The 23,646-nt window shown below is 47.9% G+C and overlaps 2 protein-coding genes across 4 annotated transcripts; both read left to right on the plus strand.

Moving 5' to 3' along the window:
- The first annotated feature begins 151 nt into the window (after window positions 1-151).
- Window positions 152-13,844, plus strand: SNAPC4 (small nuclear RNA activating complex polypeptide 4). The gene is made up of 22 exons (XM_088525341.1): window positions 152-412; window positions 995-1,044; window positions 1,841-1,999; window positions 2,521-2,646; window positions 3,544-3,622; window positions 3,992-4,073; window positions 4,268-4,372; window positions 4,951-5,023; window positions 5,330-5,494; window positions 5,844-5,991; window positions 6,612-6,718; window positions 6,988-7,082; window positions 7,574-7,668; window positions 8,130-8,215; window positions 8,524-8,937; window positions 9,103-9,192; window positions 9,406-9,649; window positions 9,746-9,816; window positions 10,118-10,216; window positions 10,475-10,499; window positions 10,920-13,018; window positions 13,641-13,844. The coding sequence occupies exons 1-22, from the start codon at window positions 253-255 to the stop codon at window positions 13,749-13,751; spliced, it is 4,683 nt and encodes a 1,560-aa protein (XP_088381467.1). The 5' UTR covers window positions 152-252; the 3' UTR covers window positions 13,752-13,844.
- A 3,335-nt stretch (window positions 13,845-17,179) lies between these two features.
- CARD9 (caspase recruitment domain family member 9) lies at window positions 17,180-23,557 on the plus strand. Of its 3 annotated transcripts, none has more exons than XM_088525342.1 (12): window positions 17,180-17,396; window positions 17,612-17,749; window positions 18,174-18,499; window positions 18,840-19,019; window positions 19,195-19,347; window positions 19,699-19,824; window positions 19,931-20,122; window positions 20,675-20,716; window positions 21,325-21,373; window positions 22,212-22,282; window positions 22,962-23,044; window positions 23,351-23,557. In XM_088525342.1, exons 1-12 carry the CDS (start codon window positions 17,213-17,215, stop codon window positions 23,442-23,444), a joined length of 1,638 nt encoding a protein of 545 aa, XP_088381468.1. In that variant the 5' UTR covers window positions 17,180-17,212; the 3' UTR covers window positions 23,445-23,557. The 3 variants fall into 3 exon arrangements, with proteins under 3 accessions (XP_088381468.1, XP_088381469.1, XP_088381470.1); XM_088525343.1 differs by having other exon boundaries at window positions 19,198-19,347; XM_088525344.1 differs by lacking the exon at window positions 19,195-19,347.
- Window positions 23,558-23,646: the final 89 nt, after the last annotated feature.

Genomic DNA, 23,646 nt, shown 5'->3' on the forward strand with positions numbered 1-23,646 from the left:
CCACCGAGGCCTCCGTGACCAAGGACCGTGGGCGCTTTTTGGCCGGGGGACCAAGAACCCTCTCCCCGTCGCGCGGGTCCCGCGACCCCGCGCCTGTTTTGGCGCCTTTCGGGACCGGCGGGAAACACGCCCCGCCCTCCCGCCGCCGCGTGACGTGCGCGGCGGCCCGTCACGTGAGCGCGGCGCCGGGCGGTGATTGGGCGGGGCCGCGGGGCGGGGTCCCGGCGCTGGCCGTGAGGCGGCGGCGCCGCCATGTCGCGCTGGCCGGGCCCGGTCGGGGCCCCGCGGCCGCGCGATGGCGGCGCCCGTGACCTGCACGCGGAGCGCGAGCGGATCCGCAGGGAGATCGAGGAGCTGGAGCGCAGCCTGGAGCCCGGCGGGGCGGCCGCGTGCGGCCTCAGCTCCGGCACGGGTAGGGCCCCTGCGCTGCCCCGGAGCCGCGCGGTTCCCTCCGGCCCCTCCTTGACCGCTGCGGCGTAGCCTGTCCCGTCCGTGTGGGCAGCCCCCGGCGTAGCCGCGCAGCGGGCTCGGGCCTCCTAAAACGCCGTTGTCGTGGCGGAGGAGGGGGTGGCCGGTGGCGGCGCCGGTGTTTGTGGTGACCGTCACAGCCCCCGCGGCCGCCCGTGTCCCCATCCGTTGTCGCGGGGTGTGCGGGTGCCCACGTATGAGCTCCATTTTTGCTGGTTTGGGGCATTCGCTCAGCTCTGCACCCTGGAGTCCCTGCGTCGCGTTGAGCTCTAAGAGCCCCAAGGTGCTGCTGGCTGTTGTCACCAGGAGCTGCTCTGCTGCCAGCCCCAGAGCAAACAAGCGGCCGGGAGGGTTGTAACCAAGTGTCACCTTTGTCTGACGACATTGGTGATACCTGAAAATCCTCGTGGTCGTGTCTGAGATGCTGTGTGCTGTTTTATTTTGCGTGCGTTCATTGAAAAGGCTTTATTTCTAAAGCTGCCTGTTTTTCACTGCAACCGGCCTATGTGTTTTTGTTGTCTGGCAGATGATGATGATGATGTTGAAGATGATGACTCAGATTCCCGTGCTGAAACGGTAACCTTTTAACCATGACCTCTGTCTGCCCATCGAAGGGAGCAGGCAGCAAAGGGATGGGAGTTTTCCTGCTGTTTTGGGGAAATCTGGGTACCTGCTTTGTCTCTACAGCTCAGGAAGGTCTAATAATTGCCCTGGAAATTTAGTTGTTCCTGCCAAGCTTTTTGCTATTCACATGTAGTTCAGAAACTTAATTTTGAAACAAATTACAGAGCTCACAAGCTGCTGCTCCAGGCCTTGCTGCTCTCTGCTGAGAGCTGTCACTGGAAGCACACCAGACCTAGAGACACCAGTTTCTGAGGACAGATCTAGCTGCTTGTACAGACTTGCTGCCTTTTTTGGATCTTATACAGCACTTCTATGAAACTCAGAGCCATCCCCGTACAAGGGGAAAACTGCTTCAAAACTTCATTCAAGTGCAAATGAGGGGGTAGTCTGAGAGGATGGTGCTGCCTCCGCAGATGAGGGGGCTCCAGTACTGCTGTTCTTGCAGTTTAGTTGCAGTTCTGCAGTTGATGGCCCAGCTCTTGGGAGGGTTTTGAGTCAGTCTCTGTGGCTCAAGTATCAGACCAAAATAAGCAGAAAGAAGGGAATTAGACAAGGCAGAAATAAGCAGGAAGATGGGAGCTAGACAAGGCTGGCTGCTCAGACCCAGTTCTTCTGAAAACCATTTTTCTAACATTAATTGAAGCTTTGGGTTAAATAATTATCACACTGCGTTGCTTCTAAAACACACATTTCTTTTTCTTTATCTCTTTTTTTTAATGGCCTTCTATAACACCTCACTTGCCTGAAGGAAGGGGAAAGGGAAGAGGACAGTAGTGATGATGATATTGAAAATAGTCTCCCAGAAGATCCAGAAACTTGTCTGCAGATGAACCACGTGTACCAGGAAGTTATCCAGGAGAAGATTGAGGAAGTTGAAATTTTGATTGCACAAAACAGGGAACAGCAGGTAACTGAAACACAGCTAAGATACTCTTCTGGATTGACTTTTTCATCTTCCTCTGCCCTCCAAGTCCACTAAAACTTCCCAGGACCTGCGGAGTACATCCCATTGGAATCAGCTGCAGCAGGTGGAGTCTCTGTGTGCGCTGCTGCAGCGACCACCTTCCTTGGCCAGGAGCTGGGAGACTGGAGCTCATCCTCTCCACAGCAGCTCAACCCAGGGCACCTCACTGGCCCTTTGGATGGCTTATACTCCTCTCCAGTTTCCTTGTTTTCCTGTCACCAAAAAATGCTGCATCTAGCGATTTTATATATTGCATTTAACATATTATAGCAAGGTTGTGGGGTTGGTTGTTTTTTGAATATTGTGTTATATAAGCCTGTGCCCAAAACATGCACTAATGTACAGCCAGGTGCTGCAAACTGCTTGAACCCAGCCTGGAATGTCTGTGCTGGCCCAGCCAGTGCTCCTTGAAAGGAGAGAATTCCAAGGGGATGCTCATGTGCCCTTCACTCCTTGTGTTGTAGAAGGAAATCATGTGGGAGCTTGGTGGTCCCAAACCAGCAAAAGCAGGAGATGGTCGAAGCTTGCCGTCGAATATATTTCTGGGTCATTTTATGAAGCCATACTTTAAGGATAAAACAACAGGAATTGTAAGTAAATATAATTATGTTATATGTTTATTTTTTCAAGTTGTGCCTTGAATTCTGAGTAAATGTTACCAAACTGAAAATTCGTTGCATCATGTGAGTTCACATCTTCTAACTGCAAAAATCTCCCTCACTGCAATCTTACCTGTCAAGATGATATGGTCAAAAGGAGTTGAAGAGAAATAGTCGGGATAATTTTTGTGTGACATGAAGAGAACACAAACATACCATTTTGAAATATTTGTTTAAGCCATGTCTCACTATAAAATCTCTAAGTAAGTTCTGAGGAGTGATGTTCCAGCCGTAAAGCAGTGGAATTATCTTGTTTTTCATGATTATTTTCATCTCCATGACCAGTTTTGCATTGTTGCTTCATACTCTCATTGAAACCTGGCTGTGTCTGGAACAGAATTTTGAGGCAAATGCTGCTTTTGTATGTTTGTGTTTTTAAGGATCTCTGGCAAAAGAGGGACCTGATTCTTGGTTGTAGCTAAGATATCAGTCATCACTATATACATTAATACAATTTTCAAGGAATAACTGCTAATTGTGGTGTTTATTCTTACCTGTGGTGGTAGTGTGGACTGAGTTGGCACAAACATGCATAAAATGTGGCTCGCATTCCAAGTGCTTCTTTAATCAACTCTCAGCTAACGCAAGCAGGCCACTAACTTGCTTGAAGTTCCTTGGTGTATTTGTTTCTGCTTGTTTTATAATGTGTTCTGGAATATCTGTGACTATGTTCATGAAGGTAACTGATCAGTTTGATAGTTTTTCACAAGTTAGTTTCTTTTTTCTTTCATTTTTTTTTTTTTTTGTAGCTCATGCTACACTTCTAAGAAGTAAGGACCATTTCTCTGTGTATTTGACTCTTCTAATATCCTTTTTAATCTTTGCCAGGGCCCTCCATCCAACGAAGATGCCAGGGAAAAGGCAGCTCAAGGCATAAAATCCTTTGAGCAACTAATTGCAACAAAATGTAAGAAACTGTATCTGCTGCTGGGTGTTCTAAAGGAGCTGTAACAAGTGGATATATTCATATTGTTAACTTTCCCCTTCCGCCTTCCATCTGTGGTGGAACATCAGCACTTCTCATATTCCATGCTTGGATCCACAGAAAAAAAATGGTTAAGAGTAAATGGGGTGTTGTAGGAATTGTTTCCCTGTCAGGTGGGGAGGACGGTCTGTTTATCTAGCCCACATAGCACCTCTGCCCTTATGGTTGGCCACAAAAACCTGTAGCTAATGAGTTTCTAGTGAAAATGGGGTGCCTTCAAAGGGATGTTGAAAGCCATGGGGCTCCTTCTTGGAAATGAGGGCTCAACAGAGATTGTCTTGTTGTCTCTAGGGAAAAGCAGAGAGAAGACTTTATTGCACCAATCGATTGTAAGCGACCGCTTGCAGCGCCTACTTCAGCCCAAGTTACTGAAGTGAGTACTGTGCAGAAAGTCAGCTCTCCTGGGAGAATGTTGTGGGAAAGGAGAGGGAATACGAGGAGATTTAACCTCCCTTCAGCACATTTTTGGGTTGTCAACACAAACCGTTTCTCCCCTACCTTTTCTGTTGCCATTGACCTTGTTCTCATCTCGCAGCGCTAAGTAATGATGAAATTGTCTTTGTGCAGGTTGGATTACTGGAACCAGAAGCTGGAAAAAGTCAAGACAGAAATTGAGAAACAGATCTTGGAAAAGCAAATCAAAGAAGCAGAACGAGAAATAGAGGCGATTAAGTGAGAAGTCATCTTTTAATGTTATTTGTGAAAATTAAAGTATGTTCATGGAGGTTACTTCCTTGAACACTTCTGGATGAGGCCTTTGGAGAAAACTTTCTTTGTGTTGGCTTGTAAGAGGTTAATAAATGTTTAAGCTCCTCAGAGCTCTCATTTTGACTACTCTTCACTAAATAATAATGTGTTCTGGATCTTGATACACAAATGTGATATAGCTACTGCAGAAGTGCTGCTTGAATCAGTCCTTGATTTAGCAACAAGGAGGCAGAGGGCTCTGAGGATTTTTGTAGTTCTGAGCTTTGCCTGCCACCAGGAAACTGTATTTTCAGTGCTACATTGCTTATACTTGAGTAAAAGCAGTTGAGCAAATCCAGTAAGGAAGGAACCTTGTTTTGAGCAAAGTTACGTATTTTACATCCTGAAGCTGTGAGGTATTAAGCCTTCAGCTCTCATGAAAATCAGTAAATGTTGAGAGGAATAAGATGGAATGAGATTGGATAGAGAAATTGACTGTTTTAATTAACTGTTTAATGTGGTTTCTTCTTTCTCTGTGTCCATTTTGTGCCTGACTTATTTAGCCAGCTCCCAGAAAGCGACTTGCTAGGAAGCAGGTTTGATGAGCATGACTGGGATAAAATCTCAAACATCCATGTGAGTCCAGAGATCTGCTGTTTTATTACTTCTGACATCTATGTCTCTTCTCTTGAGAGCTACCTGCTAGGTTTACTTTGCATCCACTATTTTCATTGCAAGTTTCTAGAATTTACCTATTGTATGATTTCAACTTGGCAGGAACAGGAGTACTTACAATTTGATGTCATTGCTTAAATTTGCTGTTTAATTTGCTGCTTAATTTGCTGAGCAATTAAGGCACATAGAAATTTTATAAAATGTGTTCTTTGTATTAGTGTTTCAGTCCTAGCTACAAGACAAAGCTGACTTTGCTGTTTCTCTTAGTTCGATGGGCATCGTAATTCAGAAGAACTGAGGAAATTTTGGCAAAATTGGGAGCATCCGAGCATCAACAAAACGGAGTGGAGTGAGGAGGAAATCGAGAAGCTCAAGGAAATAGCTGCTAATCACAACTATCTGCACTGGCAGACTATAGCCCAGGAACTGGGGGTAAGGTGTTGTGGGTTCAGAAGTGAGAAGTGAGGCCAAAAGCTAGTTTGGGCTTAAATGTGCCTCATGCTAACTTTTTGGAAAACCAAAGTTAAATGCTAGTTCTTTGTTAAGAAATATTCTTCTGAGAAGCCTTCAAATATAGTACCAAAATAAAATACGTTCTGCGTGCTGAAGTAGAACATTATAAATGTTGATAAACATTTCTGCTTTATGCTGTAAGTAGAGGTTTTATAACAGTTGAAGTTTGAGAGCTTTTCGGTGGCACCAGAAGATAGGCTTGTCCTCTGAAGCTTTTCTTCATGAATTTCCACAGTTCAGTGAGGAGCTTTCTTTTCCTTGTGTTAAGACAAACAGGACTGCATTCCAGTGCCTGCAGAAGTACCAAGCCTATAACAAAGACTTGAAAAGGAAAGAATGGACCAAAGAAGAAGACCGGATGCTTGCAGATCTCATCCAGGAGATGAGAGTTGGAAGTCATATCCCATACAAGAAAAGTAAGTGACATTAAGTGACATACAACTGAGAACTTCTTCTATTCACCTGTGATGGTCCTTTAGTTCTTTGGGGATTTTTCTTCCCATTCTCCCAAACTTATGTCTGTTAAGGGTTTTTTGCCTGCTAGAACACCCAGCCTGCTCTTTTTCAGAGAACTGACAAAGTCACATTTCCTGTGAATGCTGCTTTTGCCAGAATAATCCCAACTCTTTTTGCATTTCCTACCTACCTTTCTAGCTTGTGATCTGAGCAAGACATAACTGTGCTTTTGGCCAGTCTTGAAACCATTTATATACTGATAGCTGGAAACCCTGTATTGGTGATAGGAATGATAGAGAATTGTTGAATTTTCCATCTCTTAGTGACACAGCAGTGAAGTTTTCCTTTACCTACATGGGAGTCTCACCAAATCTGAAAGAACTTAATGTATCTCGTGGTCTTTATCCATATTCCATATGTGGTTGAAACATAATGTTTTGTGTGTGCTGTGCTCTTTTGATTCTTTAGAGAATCTTTTTGATTCTTTAAAGTATTTAACTGAGATTGAAATACTTAAAGTGCAAGTAAATGAAGAAACACTATCTGCAACAGACTTCAATATATGCTTTTAAATTTCTAGTTGCTTATTACATGGAAGGAAGAGATTCTACCCAGCTGATTTACCGATGGACAAAGAGCGTGGATCCCAGTTTGAAGAAAGGACCCTGGACACCAGAGGAAGATGCTGTAAGCTCCTTGCTCTGACATGTAGAACATGCAAGGTTAGGCTGCTGCAGTGTTGCATGTACGTGTATATCTAAGCTTTAATAGTGACATGAAAGAATGTAAAATGGACCAGGACAGGCAGGTTACAAGTTGGGAGAGCTTACAAGCTCCCAGACACTTCTGTTGTCAGATTTATTACACAGGGTAGTAGGGTCAACTGCTTTTGTGTCAGGTCTGTCAGCATTATTAGTGGTGAAAATTTCAACTCTTGCTTTGTCTGATTAACTTAGATGTTGTTGAGTGCAGTTAAGAAGTATGGAGCCCGTGACTGGTATAAAATCCGCACAGAAGTCCCGGGAAGAAGCGATGCTCAGTGCAGAGATCGGTCAGTATACGACACGTCGCAGTCTGCTTTCAAATTTGTTGTCAAGAACCACGATATAATTTATTTTACAAAGCTGTTTGAATTGCTTATGCTAAACAGAGGGGTCACCAAACTTGAATGAGTGAAGGTGGGGAGGAAGTCTGTGTTTCTGTGACACTGAGCTAGGTGATCACTGCCTGTGACCGAACACCAACAGTGAGACAGGGGCTGAGTGATTCCCAGTGCAGGACCTGACCTAAGGAAACTACTAGGGTCGTTTGTCCCGATTCCAGCAACCTGTTTTACAGCTGCCTCTTAATTCCTAGTCCCATGGCCTGGTATTTTTGAGAACAGAAGGGACTGTAGAGGTGCTGATTAAGGGAGTAGGGCTGGACCCCGTAGCAAGAGGACAGACCTGATGAGACTTGATTTCTTTGTTCAGCTTTAGATTATGCACCAGAACTGTACAGGCGGGGCTGAGTGATCCTTGCTTTAATGCTTTCGTTTTGAAGGTACTTAAAAGCATTGCACTGTGATGTAAAGAAAGGCAAGTGGAGTTTGGAGGAAGAGGAGCAGCTCATTGAACTGGTGGAAAAGCATGGCCTGGGTAAGTGTTACTGCGGTTTAATCTCTAAAATTTTAAAGTATTGTTGAGTTGCCTTCCTTTCTATTGGAATTAAAAACCCGTGGCCAACATTAGCAGTGTCTGCATCCTACTGATGACTAAAAATTTCCTGATATTTCATTGTCTGTTTCTGGGAAATCAGTTATTGAGGGTTTGTGTAATAGAATCTGTAGCCATTTGCTGTAGCTCTAATGCCTGGTTGTTTAGAGGGGAGCACTGGGGATTTACAATACATTTCATGTAGTAACTCTGTCTCTTATACAAGATAGCCTGTAATACTCTGCACTGCAAAGGTCTTTTGCTTTTGGAATAACGTTTTTTACATGAAAAACCTCGCACCTCCCCCAGAGTATTATTATTGTCCAGCAGATGTTTTAGAGGAGGAATAGTTTCATCAGATTGTGTAGCTTTAATTGGTCCGCTCTGCTTTGCATCCTTTATAGGTCACTGGAGTAAAATAGCTTCTGAACTGCCGCATCGGACGGGCTCCCAGTGTCTGAGCAAGTGGAAACTCATGATTGGGTCTAAGGTATTGTAAAAATGCACTCCCCTTTCCTTCCACGTGTACCAGGTCTCAGCACTAGCTTGTCTCCACCAGTAGCTTTTTCTTTACCTACAAAAATATGAAACAATTGAAATGTAGGTCCAAAACCAAATGTGAATTGTACTGGATTTGTTTAATCTTAGAAATAAAGCAGAACCATCCATTTAGAGACTACAGCTTACTGACAGGATGCTGCCCCTCAAAGCTTTCTAACTTAATGGCTTTAGTACTAATTGGAGAGTTCTGCAGGTCAAGGCACTGGCTAAGGCTTGTTTGTGCTCCCTTTAAATAAGGACAAACGCTCTAAGCTACGGAAACACCAACACGGGCGCAGAGAGAGTTCCAGCTCTTCAGAGAGCAGCAGTGAAGAAACAGAGGAAGAACTGGAGATAACAGAAAGTTCCGAGGAGGAGACAGAGGAGCCAAACAAGGAGGAGGAATGTGCCGTTCCTAGCATGGACTTGTGGATACCGACACGGACAGACCCACAGGAGTCCAACCAGGGAAGATGCCCAACTTCATCCCTTTTCCCTTCTGTGAGTGCCCAAGCGAAGACTGGGAGCAGCGACGTTCCCTGCGCACCGACTGATGGAGGCAAAGCCGGAGTCGCCAGTGGCTCGGCAGAGTTGAACACCATCCTGAGGGGCATCGCGCACCCGCATTCCTCCGACATCAGCGTGAAGAACCCCATGGAAGAGGTGACCAAGGTGAATGTGGGCACTCTGTTGTCGATGGGGTTGGAGCTTAGATCAGAAGCCAGCAGGAAACTGACTTGGAGCTGTGTTTTAATCCCTGATCAAGCACTGAGCAAATACCAACCTTGCACAGGTATCAGATACTTTCCTTTTCATCCCATTTCTTATGCTTTCTAGGCTTCCAGATGTGGCAAGCAAGTGCTACGCATCTCCCTGGAGAATGTGAGAAGAGTACTAAGGAAAAACACGTACTTTCAGAGGAAACGTGTAAGTGTTTTTTCTTACCTGCTTGTCTGTTTATAAAGGGAAATGCTATTTGATGGAATTAACAGATCCTGGGCTTTAGTCCAAGAGGAAAAGCTTGTAATTGGTTTTCATAGTCATTGTGCACTCTAGAGTCCTGTGGCTAGACTGGTCCAAGAGTAATTATGGTAGAACTGTCTTAACTGGAATCCTAACTATTTATTTATTCATGAACAGCAATCAAAGATAGTAAAACCTTCTGCCACCACTTCAACAGAAGTATCCGGAGTTAGCCCAGCTGCTGGCCAGGGGCCTCAGGGGCTGCAGAACAGCATGGAGAAAATTCATCGTCAAGAGAGAGAGCGTTTGAGAAGAATAAACCTCGACAGAAGGCTCCTCATGGCAGTGACACCTTGGGTAGGCAACGTCCTGCTGCCTTGCACCTTGCAGCCTGGGAAGATGGCTTTCCATCACACTAAAGGTAGAGGAGACGCATCGGGGTAGGGCTTCTTGCCCCTGCTTTCTGGTATCTTGTAAATGAAGGTCCAGCTAACTTTCATGTTGGACTCTTTCCTAGCCGAAGCCATTCAGGAGAAGATGAGGTCCATCAGTCTCACGAGCACTCCCCTGTTCACGCTTTTCATTCAGGTGGGTTTTACTGTTTTAATGCTCTTCCCTACTTTAGAAGAGGGATCTTTATTTCTGTATTTATGCTGAAACAAATAGTTTATGTTTGACTTAAACTGTTTGTGTAATTACTAGAAAAGTCTGTCCTCTTGGCATACCTGTGATATTTCTTAAATCCGATACCCAAAGCCTAATACTGTCAGGAATATCTCTAAGTCCCCAAAGAATGTCCCAAAATCGTTCATGTGAAGCCTCCTTGTCTCCAGCTCCACCAGAAGGTCTTTGTTCTGAGTCTGACTTTAAGACAAGTCTCATCTTGCAGCTCTTTCAGATTGATACCAACGGCTGCATGAAGGTTATTCGTGAGAGAAGGCTAAGGCAGTCCGAGCTCCTTAAGGCCGATGTGCGAAGGCCTCAACAGGTACAGCACGTGCTCTGCTTCTCATCCTTCTGACTGAGCTCGGATTCGAGTAGACGTTTTTACCTGCCTGTGGCAAGTGGTGCTGTTTGTGTGCATGTGTTACCTGCTTCTTTACTTTAAAGTGCAATAAAATGCTGATTATGTGGTCAGTTGCATAGGCTGTTGGCAGGTGTGGGGTTGATTCATGTCTATGCTGTCTTAATGATCTTTAGTTATCTCAGAGTATAACTTTTTTCTTTTTTTTTTTTTTTTTGGCAGGCTTCCCAAAATGCGGAGACTTCAGGTACTTATCAGAATATTTATTTTTATGACGTGCAAAGCTTTTCACTTCCTCACCATTCTGTTAAGCCCCAGTTTAACTAAAGGGAGAGCTTTGGGAACAAAATTATGTTGTCCTGCTCATTGTTGCTAATTCCTGGAACTTTCAGTTATTGGCTAAGTTTGTCACCCCGCTGGTAAGGAGCAGCAAAAACGCTGAAGGGAAAGGGGGAGCATTGGCACTCTCTGAAGGACCTCAGAAGAGGGCTTGAATAAATCCATGCTGAAGTGTTGCGGGAAATCCCTGTTTCTCCCAAATGAGAATTCTGCATGTACTGACTACTTGTTTTTATGAAGACTTTAGAAGCCATTATTCACTTTTTGTCCTTTGAAAACGCTACTCAAACTCTTTCTTACACTTTTCCCCTCTCCTGACCCTCTCCAGGCGATTCGTCACACCCTTGTGCTCAGAGGCCCTCCCAAAAGGGGATCCCGAAGAACACGGTCAGGAGACCCGTTGTGCTCAAAGCCAGGGACACGTCCGTCGGCGTCCTGGAGAGCAGCAGGCTCGGCCCTGCCGCGCAGGCAGCTCTTCCAACCCACGTTCAAAGGCAAAAGCCGAAAACTGTCTCGGAATTGCTGAGGGAGAAGCGGCTGAGGGAATCCAAGGCTAATAAAGCTGTGCAGAGGCCAGTATTTGTTGCCCCACGGGTGTTGGTTTCGGGGCCTATGATAATCCAGCATCCACCACACCAAGTCATTCCTTCTGCACAAGCAGGGAACAAACCCGCAGCAGCTGCTTGTGCCGGCAGCCAAGTGCGGCGTGTTCCTCTGCCAGCAGTGACTTCTGCTGCAGGTTCAGCTTCGAGCAGCATTGTGCTCTCAAACTGTTCCTCCCCGGGACCAGACGCTGTGCAAAGTCCTGGTTGCTCCCCAGTGACTAAAGCGCAATCCAGCAAGGAGCTAAGTGAGCAAAGCATTGGAAATAGCCCTGAAGGAGGGGCTTCTACAGACATGAATCTGGCTACAGTGCAAAAGGCCCAAAATTTGGGAGGGGGAAGTGTTCAGCTTGCAGCCACTAGCCCAGCTCCGGTAGTGCTGCAGAACCAAGCTTTTGTGCCACAAATTACAGTGGTCCCTGTTGGCATCGAGTCTGGCAACAAGAAATTGTCTCTCTGCTCGCCAGGGACCCGCGAGCTGAACGGTGACGGGTCGCAGCAGAGGCCGCTCAACCTGCTGCCCGCTCTCGTGACTGCCCAGGCTGGTTCCCGCGTGCTTGCCAACAGCGTGTTGCCCATCACGTGGGTCGTGGCCCCCCAGGCCTTGCTTCCCACCTCTGTGCAGACCGCGGTGGGCGTTCAGGGGCTGCCGGCTGCTGCTGCGAGAGCCCAGAGTCAGGCAGGAGGGACTTCCAACGGCAGCGGTTCCGGCGGCTTGGGAACGGCTCCCGTGCCAGGTGGGACAAGCGTCTCCCCCGCGAGCAGGACAGGGACAGAAGCTCCGAGTCCGGCGCTGGCCGGAGCGCCGCTCTTGGGAAAGGTGGCTGCTTGGAACCATTCCGCACTGCTCTTCCCTGCAACCTCAGCACATCCTGGGGGCCGCTCGCTGAACGCGCCGCCAACACCTGCGCGTCCAAATGGGTTCTCCAACGTTTCTGACTCCTCTGCAACTCAGGCTGCTTTCCCAGCCGATGGACCAACCTTACAAACTGCAGTGCTGCCACACGTGCAGCCACCTGCAAGCGCCCAAGGGTGCCATTCCCACTGTGTGCCAAGTGCCATGAGTTTGGGGAAGAGCTGTGACCCCACTGCATTAGAGGGATCACCTTCCAACCCACCCATCGCTGGGAAAGCAGCCGTGCTCCAGCCAAGAGATGCGGTTCCTCCCAGCACTGTCCCAGGTATCTTCCACTGCGTGGCAGCTCCAGTAGTGAAAACCAGACCCATTGCCTGCAAACCCCCTGCGGAGCAGCTGCCCCAGCCAGCGACTCCCAGCGCGGAAAAGAACCCGCTCGACTTCAGCCTGATCTCCCTGGAAGACGAGGCGCTAGTCAAGGAGTGGCTCAGTGGGAAGCAAGGTGTCCACGTACCCCCGCTGCAGACCAGGCTGCCTTATTTGCCACCTTTTCTGTGCAATTTAAAAACTCTTTCAAAGCTACTTCTGCAGAAGGCAGCTTTAGAGGAGCGTGCAGCGTGTCTTTTGCCTGCGGATTCAAGTCAGGACGAGGAGCCTAGGGATACCCTGGAAGCTATCAGAGAATTGGTGGAGCAGAAACTTGGTGATAACCCTGCGTATCTCCTGTTAAAAGCCAGATTCCTGGCAGCATTTACACTCCCAGCTGTGCTAGCAACCCTGCCTCCTCCCAAAGTGACAACGACCCTGTCCGTCAGCAGAAGGGAATACAACGAGAGTGATGAAGAGGAGTGGCAGAGCGGGGAGGAGGAAGCAGACGCAGGGAGCTGTGGGGAAGACTTGCTGGGTGAACAGTTGGATGGGGCAGCTGGCACCGAGCCTGGGCACCGTGAGGCCGACTTAGCCAACCAGGTAAAATGGAGCTCTTGCATATTAAAAGCAGAAAGTTGCTGCTCATTAAACATCATTCCCACTATAATCCAAGGAGGAAGCCCTCTTGATCTTAGTGGGACAGAGTTCTGGTCCTTAATGGTTCTTTTGAATTAGCACAGTTTTGCAGCTGGTGAAAGCTTGAAAACTGGAGCTTTCCCATAGTAGGAGCCAGCAGTAACTGTTCCACTGCACCTCTGACTCTTGCATCTGGGTCACGTTCAGGGTAATTTGAACTCTGAGCAGCTGGTCCAAAAGTCACTGACAGTTTCTCGCTGTCTGGTGGCCTTTCCAGACTTGCTGCTAATGTCAGTCCTGTGTCATCTTCAACAACCAGCTTTCCTTCTCCCCTGCTTTTTAGCAACACTGTAGTCAGTCAGTGCAAAGTGGGACTGCGATCCCTGGGAAATGTCAGCCGTGGTTGGCTGGATGTTTTATGAAACACGATGCAGCGTCGTTGCCGGTGCTTAATTCAGAATGTGAATGGAAGATTATTTTGAAAATCTTGCTGAGCACCTAAAATAAAGAGATGGTTTAAGGGGTTTTCTTGTGAACTGTACCCAGTGTGCGTTATTGTGAGGAGTGTCCTCTGGTTGTTTTGCAGGACATGGAGACTGAAGAGATGGCTCCAGAGGGCTCCTGCGCGGATGCGACCGCCGCCAGCGCTCCTCAAATCAGGAGAAGTGCCCGCTTCAGGAAAAGGAAGAGGACGTGAGAGGGAAGGGGTTAGTAACTGCTCTGGGAATCTTGTATTTTTGCATTGGTTTGGGGACAGGGAAGCCTGAAGAGCTACGGGTGAGAAGAGGCGCGTGTGTGTGAGCCCTGAACACCTGCAGGAGAAGCCAAAGGAAATCCCTGGAGCAGGTTCCAGCAGGAGCTCCTTGCACTGGGTTTTCCGACACTCCTGTCAGCCCTGTGCAGGTAGTGGCAGCTCTCCGTGCAGTTGGGAATCTTCCACAGCTGATTCACAGCCCCCCTCAAAGGAAGGGAATAGTAGTGGATAATGGCTGGGGGGGAAACCGGGGCTTGAGACCATGGGGCCTTTTTATGGTGTTTAATCTTTCTTAAAACAATTTGGGGGGCTTTTCTTTGGGCCTCATTTTTCTGCATGTGACAGAGCAGCTTTGGCAGGGCACAGGCTCACAGCGCCTTAACGAAGCCTCGCTTGGCCCGTGCTGCGCGTGGCTGCCTTGCTCGTCAGGTGAGGTGGTTTGGGTTTCACTTTTCTGCAGAATTGCTTTTAGGAACTCCCAAGTGATGACTCTTCTGTAAACGTCCTGTGACTAACTGGAGTTGTTTGTGCTCTTTTATAGGAGTCTCCTGGAAAGAAAATGGGGCTCTGCCCTCCTGCCTGGCTGCAGCAGCTGGTTTTGCACTGTTCACTTAACACTTCCAGCAAGCCGGACACACAGACCCAGGGAAGAAGGAAAACGGCTGCACTGAATTTTTTTTTCTTTCTTTTTTCTCTTCCCATAACCTAACCAAGTCGATGCATTTAAACAAACTGCAGACAACAAAACAAAATCCTGGGGAGGAGGTGAAGACTTCCCAGCACAGAACAATTTTGTTTTTCTTCAAACTACTGCCTGCCATAGGTGATGCCATAGGTGTTGCTGAGATCAGGGGAAGCCAGCAGTGCTAGGTATTTATTTCCTTTTTGTGTTGGCCGCTATTTATGGGAAAGCTTCTCTAATTTCAGAACATGTGGTTCACCGAGGGAGTGGTTTTTTGTTTGCTGTCTTTTGTGAATTTTTTTTTTTTTTTTTTTTAGCGCTGTGACAATATTTTTGTTTGACAAGTAACTGACTGAAATAATGCTGCCAAATAAGCAGTAAATTAATTTTGTATCAAAATGTGTTTTGAGTATTTACTGAAATACAGATATTTTATTTTTCTCACTTAAGTTATCTCTTCTGTGTCGTTATTTTTCTGGGAATTAATGCTTTGGTGGAAGTCCGAGTGGATACCTAACAGTTTTCAGGCTCCATAAACAAAAGTATGGGGGGGACGTGGGGAATGAATATGTGTGTGTGGCTAAAAGCACAGGATGGAGCTGGGCTTGGATCAGCTGCCTTTATCTTCCATCATTTTCTGCATCAAACTGATCTATTACTCCAGAGCTCCTGAGCCTGCCCGGATCCATCAATTAGGAGACTTTCAACTTCCCCTCCCTTCAGCGAGGGCGCAGCTAAGAGAGGCATTGCATCTTTTTATCTTTTTTTAGTATAAAGTTAATTTAATGACTAATAAGCACAGGCTTGTAGGATCTCTGAGCATCTCTGCCCCATTCCGAATGACAGCCGTGGAGAAAACTCCAGAAACGAGAACAAAGAGCGGAGTGGGAAGCTAATGGGAAGATGTGTCATGCTGCCATGGTACCAGCATGTACCTTCTCGAGACTGTAAAGCAGCAGTTCTTGTTGCCGCTGCGTTTCTAGGCTTGTGGGAAGGGGCAGAGGCAGGCGGGAGAAGCTGATGCTCGAGATTGTCACCGTGCTGCTTTCTGTGCTGCTCCTTCAATTATGCTCACAGCCATAACCTGTAATTTGGGAATCGTGGGTTACATTCCCTACTTTGCCAAGATTTGACTCCCTTTCTTTCAAGATAGTGAGTTGTCATTATTGTGCTTGAAGCCTACGGACATCTGAAGTTAGAGGCAGCGCTGCAGAAGTTCTCCCTTCCAATCCAAGAGAGATTCCTGCTGCCTTCCTGCTCCAGGGGTTGTGCTAACTGCTGAAGGATGGGACTGGAAGGGCCACTGCTCAGTCTCGGTGACTGTCCCCTGAAACCAGCTGAACAGGGCTGTTCCGTGACTTGATCTCATCAGCCCTTCTTTCCAACCATGGCACAAAGAAGCCTCCCTAGCTGGTGTGTCAGTGACACACTGGAAAGCCAAGGCACAAAGACAACTTCAGCTGAGTTGCAGTGATGATGACCAGTAACTAATGTTTTTTCTCATTTCTGGCTTCCTTTTTTTTTCTCTCCCTCCTCACTTCCTTCCCTGTCTCAGAGCAGAGCTGAATAGCTTCCCCTTTTCTCTCTTTTTTAACTGCTTTTGCTCCAGGAATGAGCTTTGCTTGAGCCAGAATCTAAGGAGAACCTGCAGGAAAGACAAGGGTTTCCCCACGAGACAGGACGCAGACAAGGCGACTTTTGACTGCGCCGGCCCAGGTTGGTCCATGTATTTACAGGGAGAAACCTGATTTTACAGCTCTATGGGAAGGGAGTGGTATTTCTCCGCAGGGGAATGTGTTTCTACTTGTAATCTGCTGGGGCTGACTTGCTGTCAGGCAGAGCGAGCTGTTTTTTTCCATGATAAGTAACAAGTAGGTTTGTGTCAATCCAGACTACATAAAGAGTAGCGAGTACGCACTGAAGATGTTGGGAATTTTTGTCTATTCGGGAGCAGAGAAACAAGTTTGAAATGACCTTGGAGAGATGCAGCGAGTGCTGTGTGTAAAATCCAAGGGCCTCTATAGTTGCTAGTTGTCAGAACTGTGTTTTGTTTTTCCCAACAAACAAAACGAGGAAAAACATTAACATCAAGGTTCGCAAGCCAGGAATGGCTGCTGTAATCAACTAATACAAGTGATATGAGCACGCTAATTAATGACCAGGATTTCAGAAGTTACCCGTTATGAAACAGCCTGGCTGCAAAGGGATAAAGAAAAATTATTCGAGTTTCTTATTTGAATAGATAAATTGACTTCGATCAAAGCAGCCTGAGTAAAGGAGGGGTTTTCTGCATTCCTTTTTCTCTCTGCTTCTCGGCGAGGGGGTTTCGCTGAGCCGATGGGACGCGGGTGCTGTGTGAGCAACGGGGTGTTGGAGAGGATACCTGGCTCTCCCAGGAAGAGCAGGAAGCTTCGGCAGGGCTAACGGGCAGCCCCTAATGAGGGCTTTGCGCCCCTTCTCCCTCAAACACGTGCCAGGAGCACTGGGGACAGCCCCCGTGTTGGCATCTCCACCTAGCAGCTCTCGTGGACACGGCTGCAGTTCCGATATCACCACGTTGCACAGGCAATCCGCCGAGCTGGACATCACACGGGAGACCCAGATCTAAAAGACGCGTCCTGGTGAATTAACCTGTTTTCTCTCCCAGTGCCACGCTCCTCTGGGTTTTGGGTTGTTTCCAAGGAAGGACATCGCAACTTGCTTCTATTTTTCCCTCGCCAACATGCTGGAAGAGGATAACGATGAGACGTGTTGGAATAACCTGGAGAACTTCCGCGTGAAGCTGATCTCTGTGATCGATCCTTCCCATATAACCCCCTATCTCCGCCAGTGCCAGGTGATTAGCCACGATGACGAGGAACAAATCCTTAATGACCCCAGCCTGGTCATGCGCAAGCGGAAGGCAGGTGGGTGAAGTGTAGCCCTTGTCTCCTGGGACACACGGGTCCATAGCTACAATACTCCTAAACGGTTACTTGGAACTTGCCAAGGATTTCTCTGGAAATTTGAGTCCAGAATTTGTAACCTGCATGTGGTGGGATGGTGACACAATTCCTTGTTTCTTTAGAAATGGATAAAGAGAGAAACAGATGAGTAGAAAAGCTTGTTGCTGTCATTTCAGGTGTTCTCCTGGACATCCTCCAACGGACAGGCCGCAAGGGCTTTGAGGCATTTCTGGAGAGTCTTGAGCTTTATTACCCACAACTGTATAAGAAAATAACTGGCAAGGACCCCAGCAGGGTATTCTCCATGATTATAGGTAATAGCTATGGAAAACAAAACCAAACCCTGATCATTTGAGGGTGTTTTGTGCTTTGAGGGGGAATTCCCCTCCCCTTCTCCTCCTCCCCTGCTCAGATGAGCAGAATTGGGAGCTTTTCCCCTGTGCATTTGCAAAGGGTTCAGTTAACTGGCAAGAACAGCCCCGCAGTGTCGCAGGGAGGAAGAATCACAGAATGGCTGAGGTTGGAAGGGACCCCTAGAGATCACCCAGTCCAACCCTCCTGCTCCAGCAGGGGCACCTAGGAAGGATTTTTTCCTTCCTTTTGTCAGCGATGTTGAGAGGGAAAGGCCAAGGGAAGCCAGCAAGACCGGTCTGGTTGTGTGCCCTAAGGGCTTGTGCACAAGGGGGGCCCGCGATGCTCCCCGCCGTTTCGGGGGGTCTGACCCTTCCCGCCCCACAGACACGGCGGGGGAGTCGGGCCTGAGCCAGCTCCTCATGAACGAGATCACGAAGCTGCAGAGCGCCGTGCAGGAGGAGCGGCGCCGGGCGCAGGAGCTGGGCGCGTGGCTGCGCGCCAAGGAGGACGCCGTCCGCGAGATGTGGGTGCGGGACAGCCTGCTCCGCAAGCACCAGGAGCGCGCGCACAGGATGCGGGAGGAGCGCGACGGCCTGAGCCGGGAGCTGCGCAAGTGCAAGGAGGAGAACTACAGCCTGGCCATGCGCTACGCCAAGCAGAGCGAGGAGAAGAGCGCGGCCCTCATGAAGAACCGCGACCTGCTCCTCGAGGTCCTTTACCCCTTTTTTGAGCTTTCTCCTCACGCGATTCTCGGGAGGATGTGCTGAGCCCCTCGCTCAGCTCTGCCCTGATGGACCAGCCCAGCACGGCCTGGGTTTGCAGGCTGGCAGGGAGAGTCCCCCCATTGAGGACCGGGTCCCCTCGTTAGGGTGGCCCTGCTGAGCACGCAGGACTCCGGTCCCCAGAGCACCAAACTGCCAAGACCAAATTGGGATGGGAACTTTCCCCATGTCCATCTGGGGAACGAAGCGAGATGGCTGCCCCAAGAAAAGCACCTTTGTAGGCTAGAGTGTTCTCCTGGTTCCTGCTCATCTCTGAACCTTCCTGCAGATCGACCGTTTGAAGCACAGCCTCATGAAGGCTGAGGATGACTGCAAGCTGGAGAGGAAGCACACCATGAAGCTGAAGCACGCCATAGCGCAGCGCCCGAGCCACGAGGTGATGTGGGAGATCCAGCAGGAGAAGGAGCTGCTGCTGGCCAAGAACCAGGAGCTGCAGAACACTCTCCAGGTTGGCGAGGGATGGTTGGATTTGGCTTCTGAGGGGCAGGGCAGGGAGGCGGCCATGGGGAGGATCGTGTGGGGCAGCGATGGCCGTGTCTTCTTAAGCCAAATGCAGCACGTAGGACTGGAGAGAAAGTGACTCTGGAGCTCGCTGGTTGCTTTATGTCCGTCTGTTTGTCCAGCAGGTTGCCAGGGAGCAGAACTTGGAGAACAGCCTCTCCAAGGAGGCCCTGGAGAATGACTGCAGCCACATCCTAGGAAAGCACCAGGAGCTGATGAACACCATTTACAGCCTCCGCAGGGAGCTGCGGCAAGCCGAGGTGCTCCAAGACAAAGTATGTGGGGTGGGAAGAATTCCTGCTGGGCAGAGCGAGGTGCAAGAAAAGGCAGATGAAGCTCTCTAATACACTAACATTTTAGTATTCTCTCTCTGTAGCATTAAGTGTCTGTCATTTAATAGGCCGTGCCTCAGCCTGGGGAAGGACAGGAGGTTACATGATGATTAACTGTTCCATTACATGTCAATTCTTTATCCCCTTAGTCACCTTGACCAGCCTTTGGGTTGCCCTTGCTCCTGGCCTCGCGTGCAGGCCTGGCTGTAGCAATCTCTGCCGCAGAGCAGTTGTGGGGAGACTGTACCCCTGACCTGCCCCACGCACGGGGTGGTTTTGATCTTGTCCCAACAGCATTTGGAGGAGAAGGAGATGCTCGAGCTGCAGTGCATGTCTCTGAGGAAGGACTCCCAGATGTACAAGCAGCGCATTGAAGTCGTCTTGCAACAGATGGAGGAAGTGGCTTCCGAAAGAGACCAGGTAATAAAACACCCTCCTCCGAGCGGCTCCTTCCTGCGCTGTTGCTCGAGCGGGAGGATATTGCAGCCCCGAATGTCCTGTCGTGATACACTGCCCCGTTCCCCAGGCGCTCCTGATGCGGGAGCAGTTCTACACGCAGTACTCCAAGAACCTGGTTGAGAGGGATGCGTATCGGAAGCAGATTCGGGAGCTGGGGGAGCGATGTGACGAGATGCAACTGCAGTTGTTCCAAAAGGAGAGCCAGTTACTGGCTACTGAGGCCAAGCTGAAGACGCTGCAGCTGGAGCTGCCGACACCGGTGGGTCTGTGGGAATGTTAAGTGTCCGAAGGGTTGGGAAGCTGCGCATGGGCTCGGAATGGGGCTCTCCTGAGGACTTTGGACCTAAAACACTCCAGAGCTCGAGTTCAGCAAGCAGTGGGCAGCAATATTTGCACAGAAATGTTGACTTTAGAAAAATGAAAGACATGATGGTTCTATCGGCTGAGCTGGGTGTGAGGCAGGGATAGGGCTGGACTGCTGCAAGCTGAGGCCTTTCCTGGTTGTGTTGGGAGTGTGTCCAAGGATGACAAGGGGATGCTGAACAGGTGAACTCAAAATAGTGATCACCTATGAGCCATTTGGATTAAACTGGAGCAGAGTGAGAACGGTGCAAAAGCTTCTGGAACAAAACTGCGTGTACAGGGGATTTTCATTACCATGGTGTTTTGTGTGCTTTCTCCAAGTGGTCAGACAGAGCTGTAGGAGGGAGGAAGTCCACACTTCTCTTTCTAGCTTTCAGTCCCTGTATATCCTGTCCTGCCTCTTCCTTGCTTCTAAGAAATGATTAACTTACTGGTTTTCTTATTTCAGACATCTGACCTGGATGACACCTCCTCCAGAGACTCTCAGGAAGTGAGTAGGGTGCCCTGCTGACCTCGAGCTTCCTTCTGGGATGGTTCTGGATTCTCAGTAGTGCTCAGTTTCCCAAATAATAGCAATTTTCAGTTCACAGCGGCATCTAAAAGTACAGAGGCAGCAAAACAGACCAGGGAGAGATTCTCCTAGTGGCCTGGCATTTTCCAGGGACACAGCTATAGTATTTGCCAGCAAAATAGACAAAACTGACAAAATGTCACTTCTAAGCTAACCAGGGGACACTGAGTGACTTTGAGTACTTTCTAGTTATATTTCTTGCCTGAGGGTAGGCAAAAATAACTATTGCTATTAGCCAAGAGAGATCGGTAGTAAAGACTTCTCACTTAGTGTATAACTTCATTGTGGAACTGACGGTCACATTGTCTGGAGGCCAAAAATGAGGCCCAAAGGAGCTGGATGCATCACAGAGAATAAATCCATGAACAGTCCCACAACTTCTTACTCAAGAAGGTCCCTATTTGCTGGCAGCAAGACACACTAGTGAAAGGTCTGGTCCGCACTCTTGCCTAAGCATCTGTTCCTAGCTAGTAATTTGGACACGATACAGGGCGGTTCTCATGTCCTTCTTTGTTTCTGTCCCATAGCTTACCCTTCATGGTCACCTAGATGAAGATACGCACCTGAATAATAAACGTAAGGCTTTTGTTGGGAAGGCATGAGGTAGGATTCCACAGAGGACGGTGCAGTGTTCAAAATCTTCTTGAGATGACTCAGAATAGATAACCACAAATTGAGGTTTGGTTGCCGTGCCGCTATCCTTCTCGTTTATAAAAGCAGAACATCTCAGGTGCTGGAAATACTTGTGAAGCTTTTTGGGGAGAGAAAGCTTTAAATGCTTTCTCTGTACTATATAATTCTAGAAGGGTTTTCCATATCTCTGAACTCTGGAATGACATGATAAAACCAGGGTCATTAAATCTTTCTAGATCCTTAAGCCTTTTTTTTTGATCTGTCTACTGGCTTTTCCCAGGAAGAATCACCTGGTACCAGGTGAAAAAAAAGGCTCCAGGATACTTTGTTGAGCCATATTTTGTGCTTGATGCAGAGCTGAGAACAGCATAAAACAGGGCATTCAACAGGGTTTTTTCCTTCTCCTCCTCTGTTTAATGTTGCAGGTTATTTTCACAAAAGCAGAACCATGTAATTAACACTGTCACTGGTTCTGTTTTTGTGGCATCCCCAGTGGAAATGATTCAGCAGTGAGGGGGAATTAGCAAGCTCCTCTAAGAGCTTGAAATTCTCTTCCACAACCCATTGGCGGGGAAAAAAGGAAACTAGCACACCAGAATAAGCCCCTTCTGTTCTGATCTTCTGGACAATCTATTGAGTTGGGAGATTTGTCGCAAAGGTTAAATTAAACTGATCCGAAAGAAGTCTGCGTAGCAGTGGGTAGCTCCTTTTGACAAACTGGTGGAGTGAGAAGTTATGCAAGGATGATTGTAACTAAAGCTGTGATTTTTATTTTTCTTAGAAGCTTGCACTGAAGGACAAACCCTGCAATTTAGCACTCGAGAGAACAGTCAGCCTCCAGAATCGACTGGTGTAAGAGAACATTTGTGGACTTTTCTTTATTTTGACTGGAGTTTGTGATCTCTAAAGCTCTTGTTAGTGACTGACCCTACCAGGTTTGAGAAACATGGAAAGCAGCTACTGCTTTTCCAGGAAAACAGTGTTTCATGCAAAATTCACTCTCTAAAAAGGGTGACTGCCAATCTGCAGAGCACTCACCTGCTGGTTATTTCTCCTCCTGATTTTTTTTTCAGTTTAACAGTCTGTAGTATTACTGTTTGTTAGTACAAGAAATAGAATTTTAGATTTACAAGTTGGAGCGAATGCCAAATGGTGATACTTAAATGTATTAAATGGGAATGTATTATTATCCCACGTGCATTACAGCAGACAACCAGAAATGGACACACTGCACTTCATTTTGCAGGCCCAGGTAGATGTAGGAAGCCAGCATACACTGTAGTGCTTTCCTAGGTGAAGGTTTGGGCTGTAAACAGCTCTTTGTCATTTGAAGGCTCTCTTTTCCCCCTTGATTTTTAAATGCAGAATAATTTGGGATATAAAAGTCTTGCCCTGCAAAGACGGGATAGAGGCGGTCAGCCTCTCAGTGCCTGTAAATTGCTCTTTCAAGAGCAGACTCGCGCTACCTGGTGCTCCCATTGATTCTGATATTCACGTGAATCTGGCTGATATTTGTCTGGATTCATTTCAGTGCAAAGAGTGTGGCTCAGCCAGCGAGGACTTGGCAGAGAAGGAGCGGAGGAGGATGAAGGACTGCTTTGAGCATTACCGAAGGTCTGGCCTTTAGTACACAGAACTAATATAGACCTATCTGTGTGATTCTGGGTTTGCCGAATGTATTTCCTCTCTTCTGACCTTCCCCTGTCCCCAAGCTTGATTAATGGAGGATGTAAATTTAATACCGTGCTTATCACTGGAGGCTCATGCTTCCAGCTGAAGGGATTGAGACTCCTCTGTGTTAGTTTTCATCTTGGCTACTGCTTGTGCTATCTCATTTGTACGGAACCACACAGATAGTTCTACAGCATTGTAATATGGGGGCTGCAAAAATAGAAGGCCTTTTTTTTTTTTTTCCCCCAGAAAAAGGGCAATGCGAAGGGTAAAGAACAGGCCCCACGAAGCAGACTGGGAAAACACTTCTGGCAGCGACAACACAGACACTGAAGGCTCCTAAGAGCAGGACCTGACACCAAAGAGCAACGGGGGACACACTGGGGACTGCAACGCTCCCACCTTTATTTCCATTGTTCACAGGAACCTACTTAAGTTTTAAAACCATCTGAACAAGCACCACTTTTAAAGGGGTGGAGGCTCTAGACTGGATGTCTTCAAGGAACTTGACACATTTGCTATCCAGAATTTCTCTTCCCATTTAG

Source organism: Tinamus guttatus, unplaced genomic scaffold (genome assembly GCF_059628265.1).
Source record: "Tinamus guttatus ecotype Peru unplaced genomic scaffold, ASM5962826v1 Tinamus_guttatus_pri_ptg000226l, whole genome shotgun sequence".
Classification (NCBI taxonomy): domain Eukaryota; kingdom Metazoa; phylum Chordata; class Aves; order Tinamiformes; family Tinamidae; genus Tinamus; species Tinamus guttatus.

Coding starts and splice junctions, on each gene's coding strand:
- SNAPC4 (XM_088525341.1), top strand. CDS start 253: ATGTCGCGCTGGCCGGGCCCGGTCGGGGCCCCGCGGCCGCGCGATGGC. Junction 4,074..4,267: donor CTTCAGCCCAAGTTACTGAA/GTGAGTACTGTG, acceptor GTCTTTGTGCAG/GTTGGATTACTGGAACCAGA. Junction 5,024..5,329: donor ATAAAATCTCAAACATCCAT/GTGAGTCCAGAG, acceptor TGTTTCTCTTAG/TTCGATGGGCATCGTAATTC.
- CARD9 (XM_088525342.1), top strand. CDS start 17,213: ATGCTGGAAGAGGATAACGATGAGACGTGTTGGAATAACCTGGAGAAC. Junction 19,348..19,698: donor CCGAGGTGCTCCAAGACAAA/GTATGTGGGGTG, acceptor TTGTCCCAACAG/CATTTGGAGGAGAAGGAGAT. Junction 22,283..22,961: donor AGCCTCCAGAATCGACTGGT/GTAAGAGAACAT, acceptor GATTCATTTCAG/TGCAAAGAGTGTGGCTCAGC.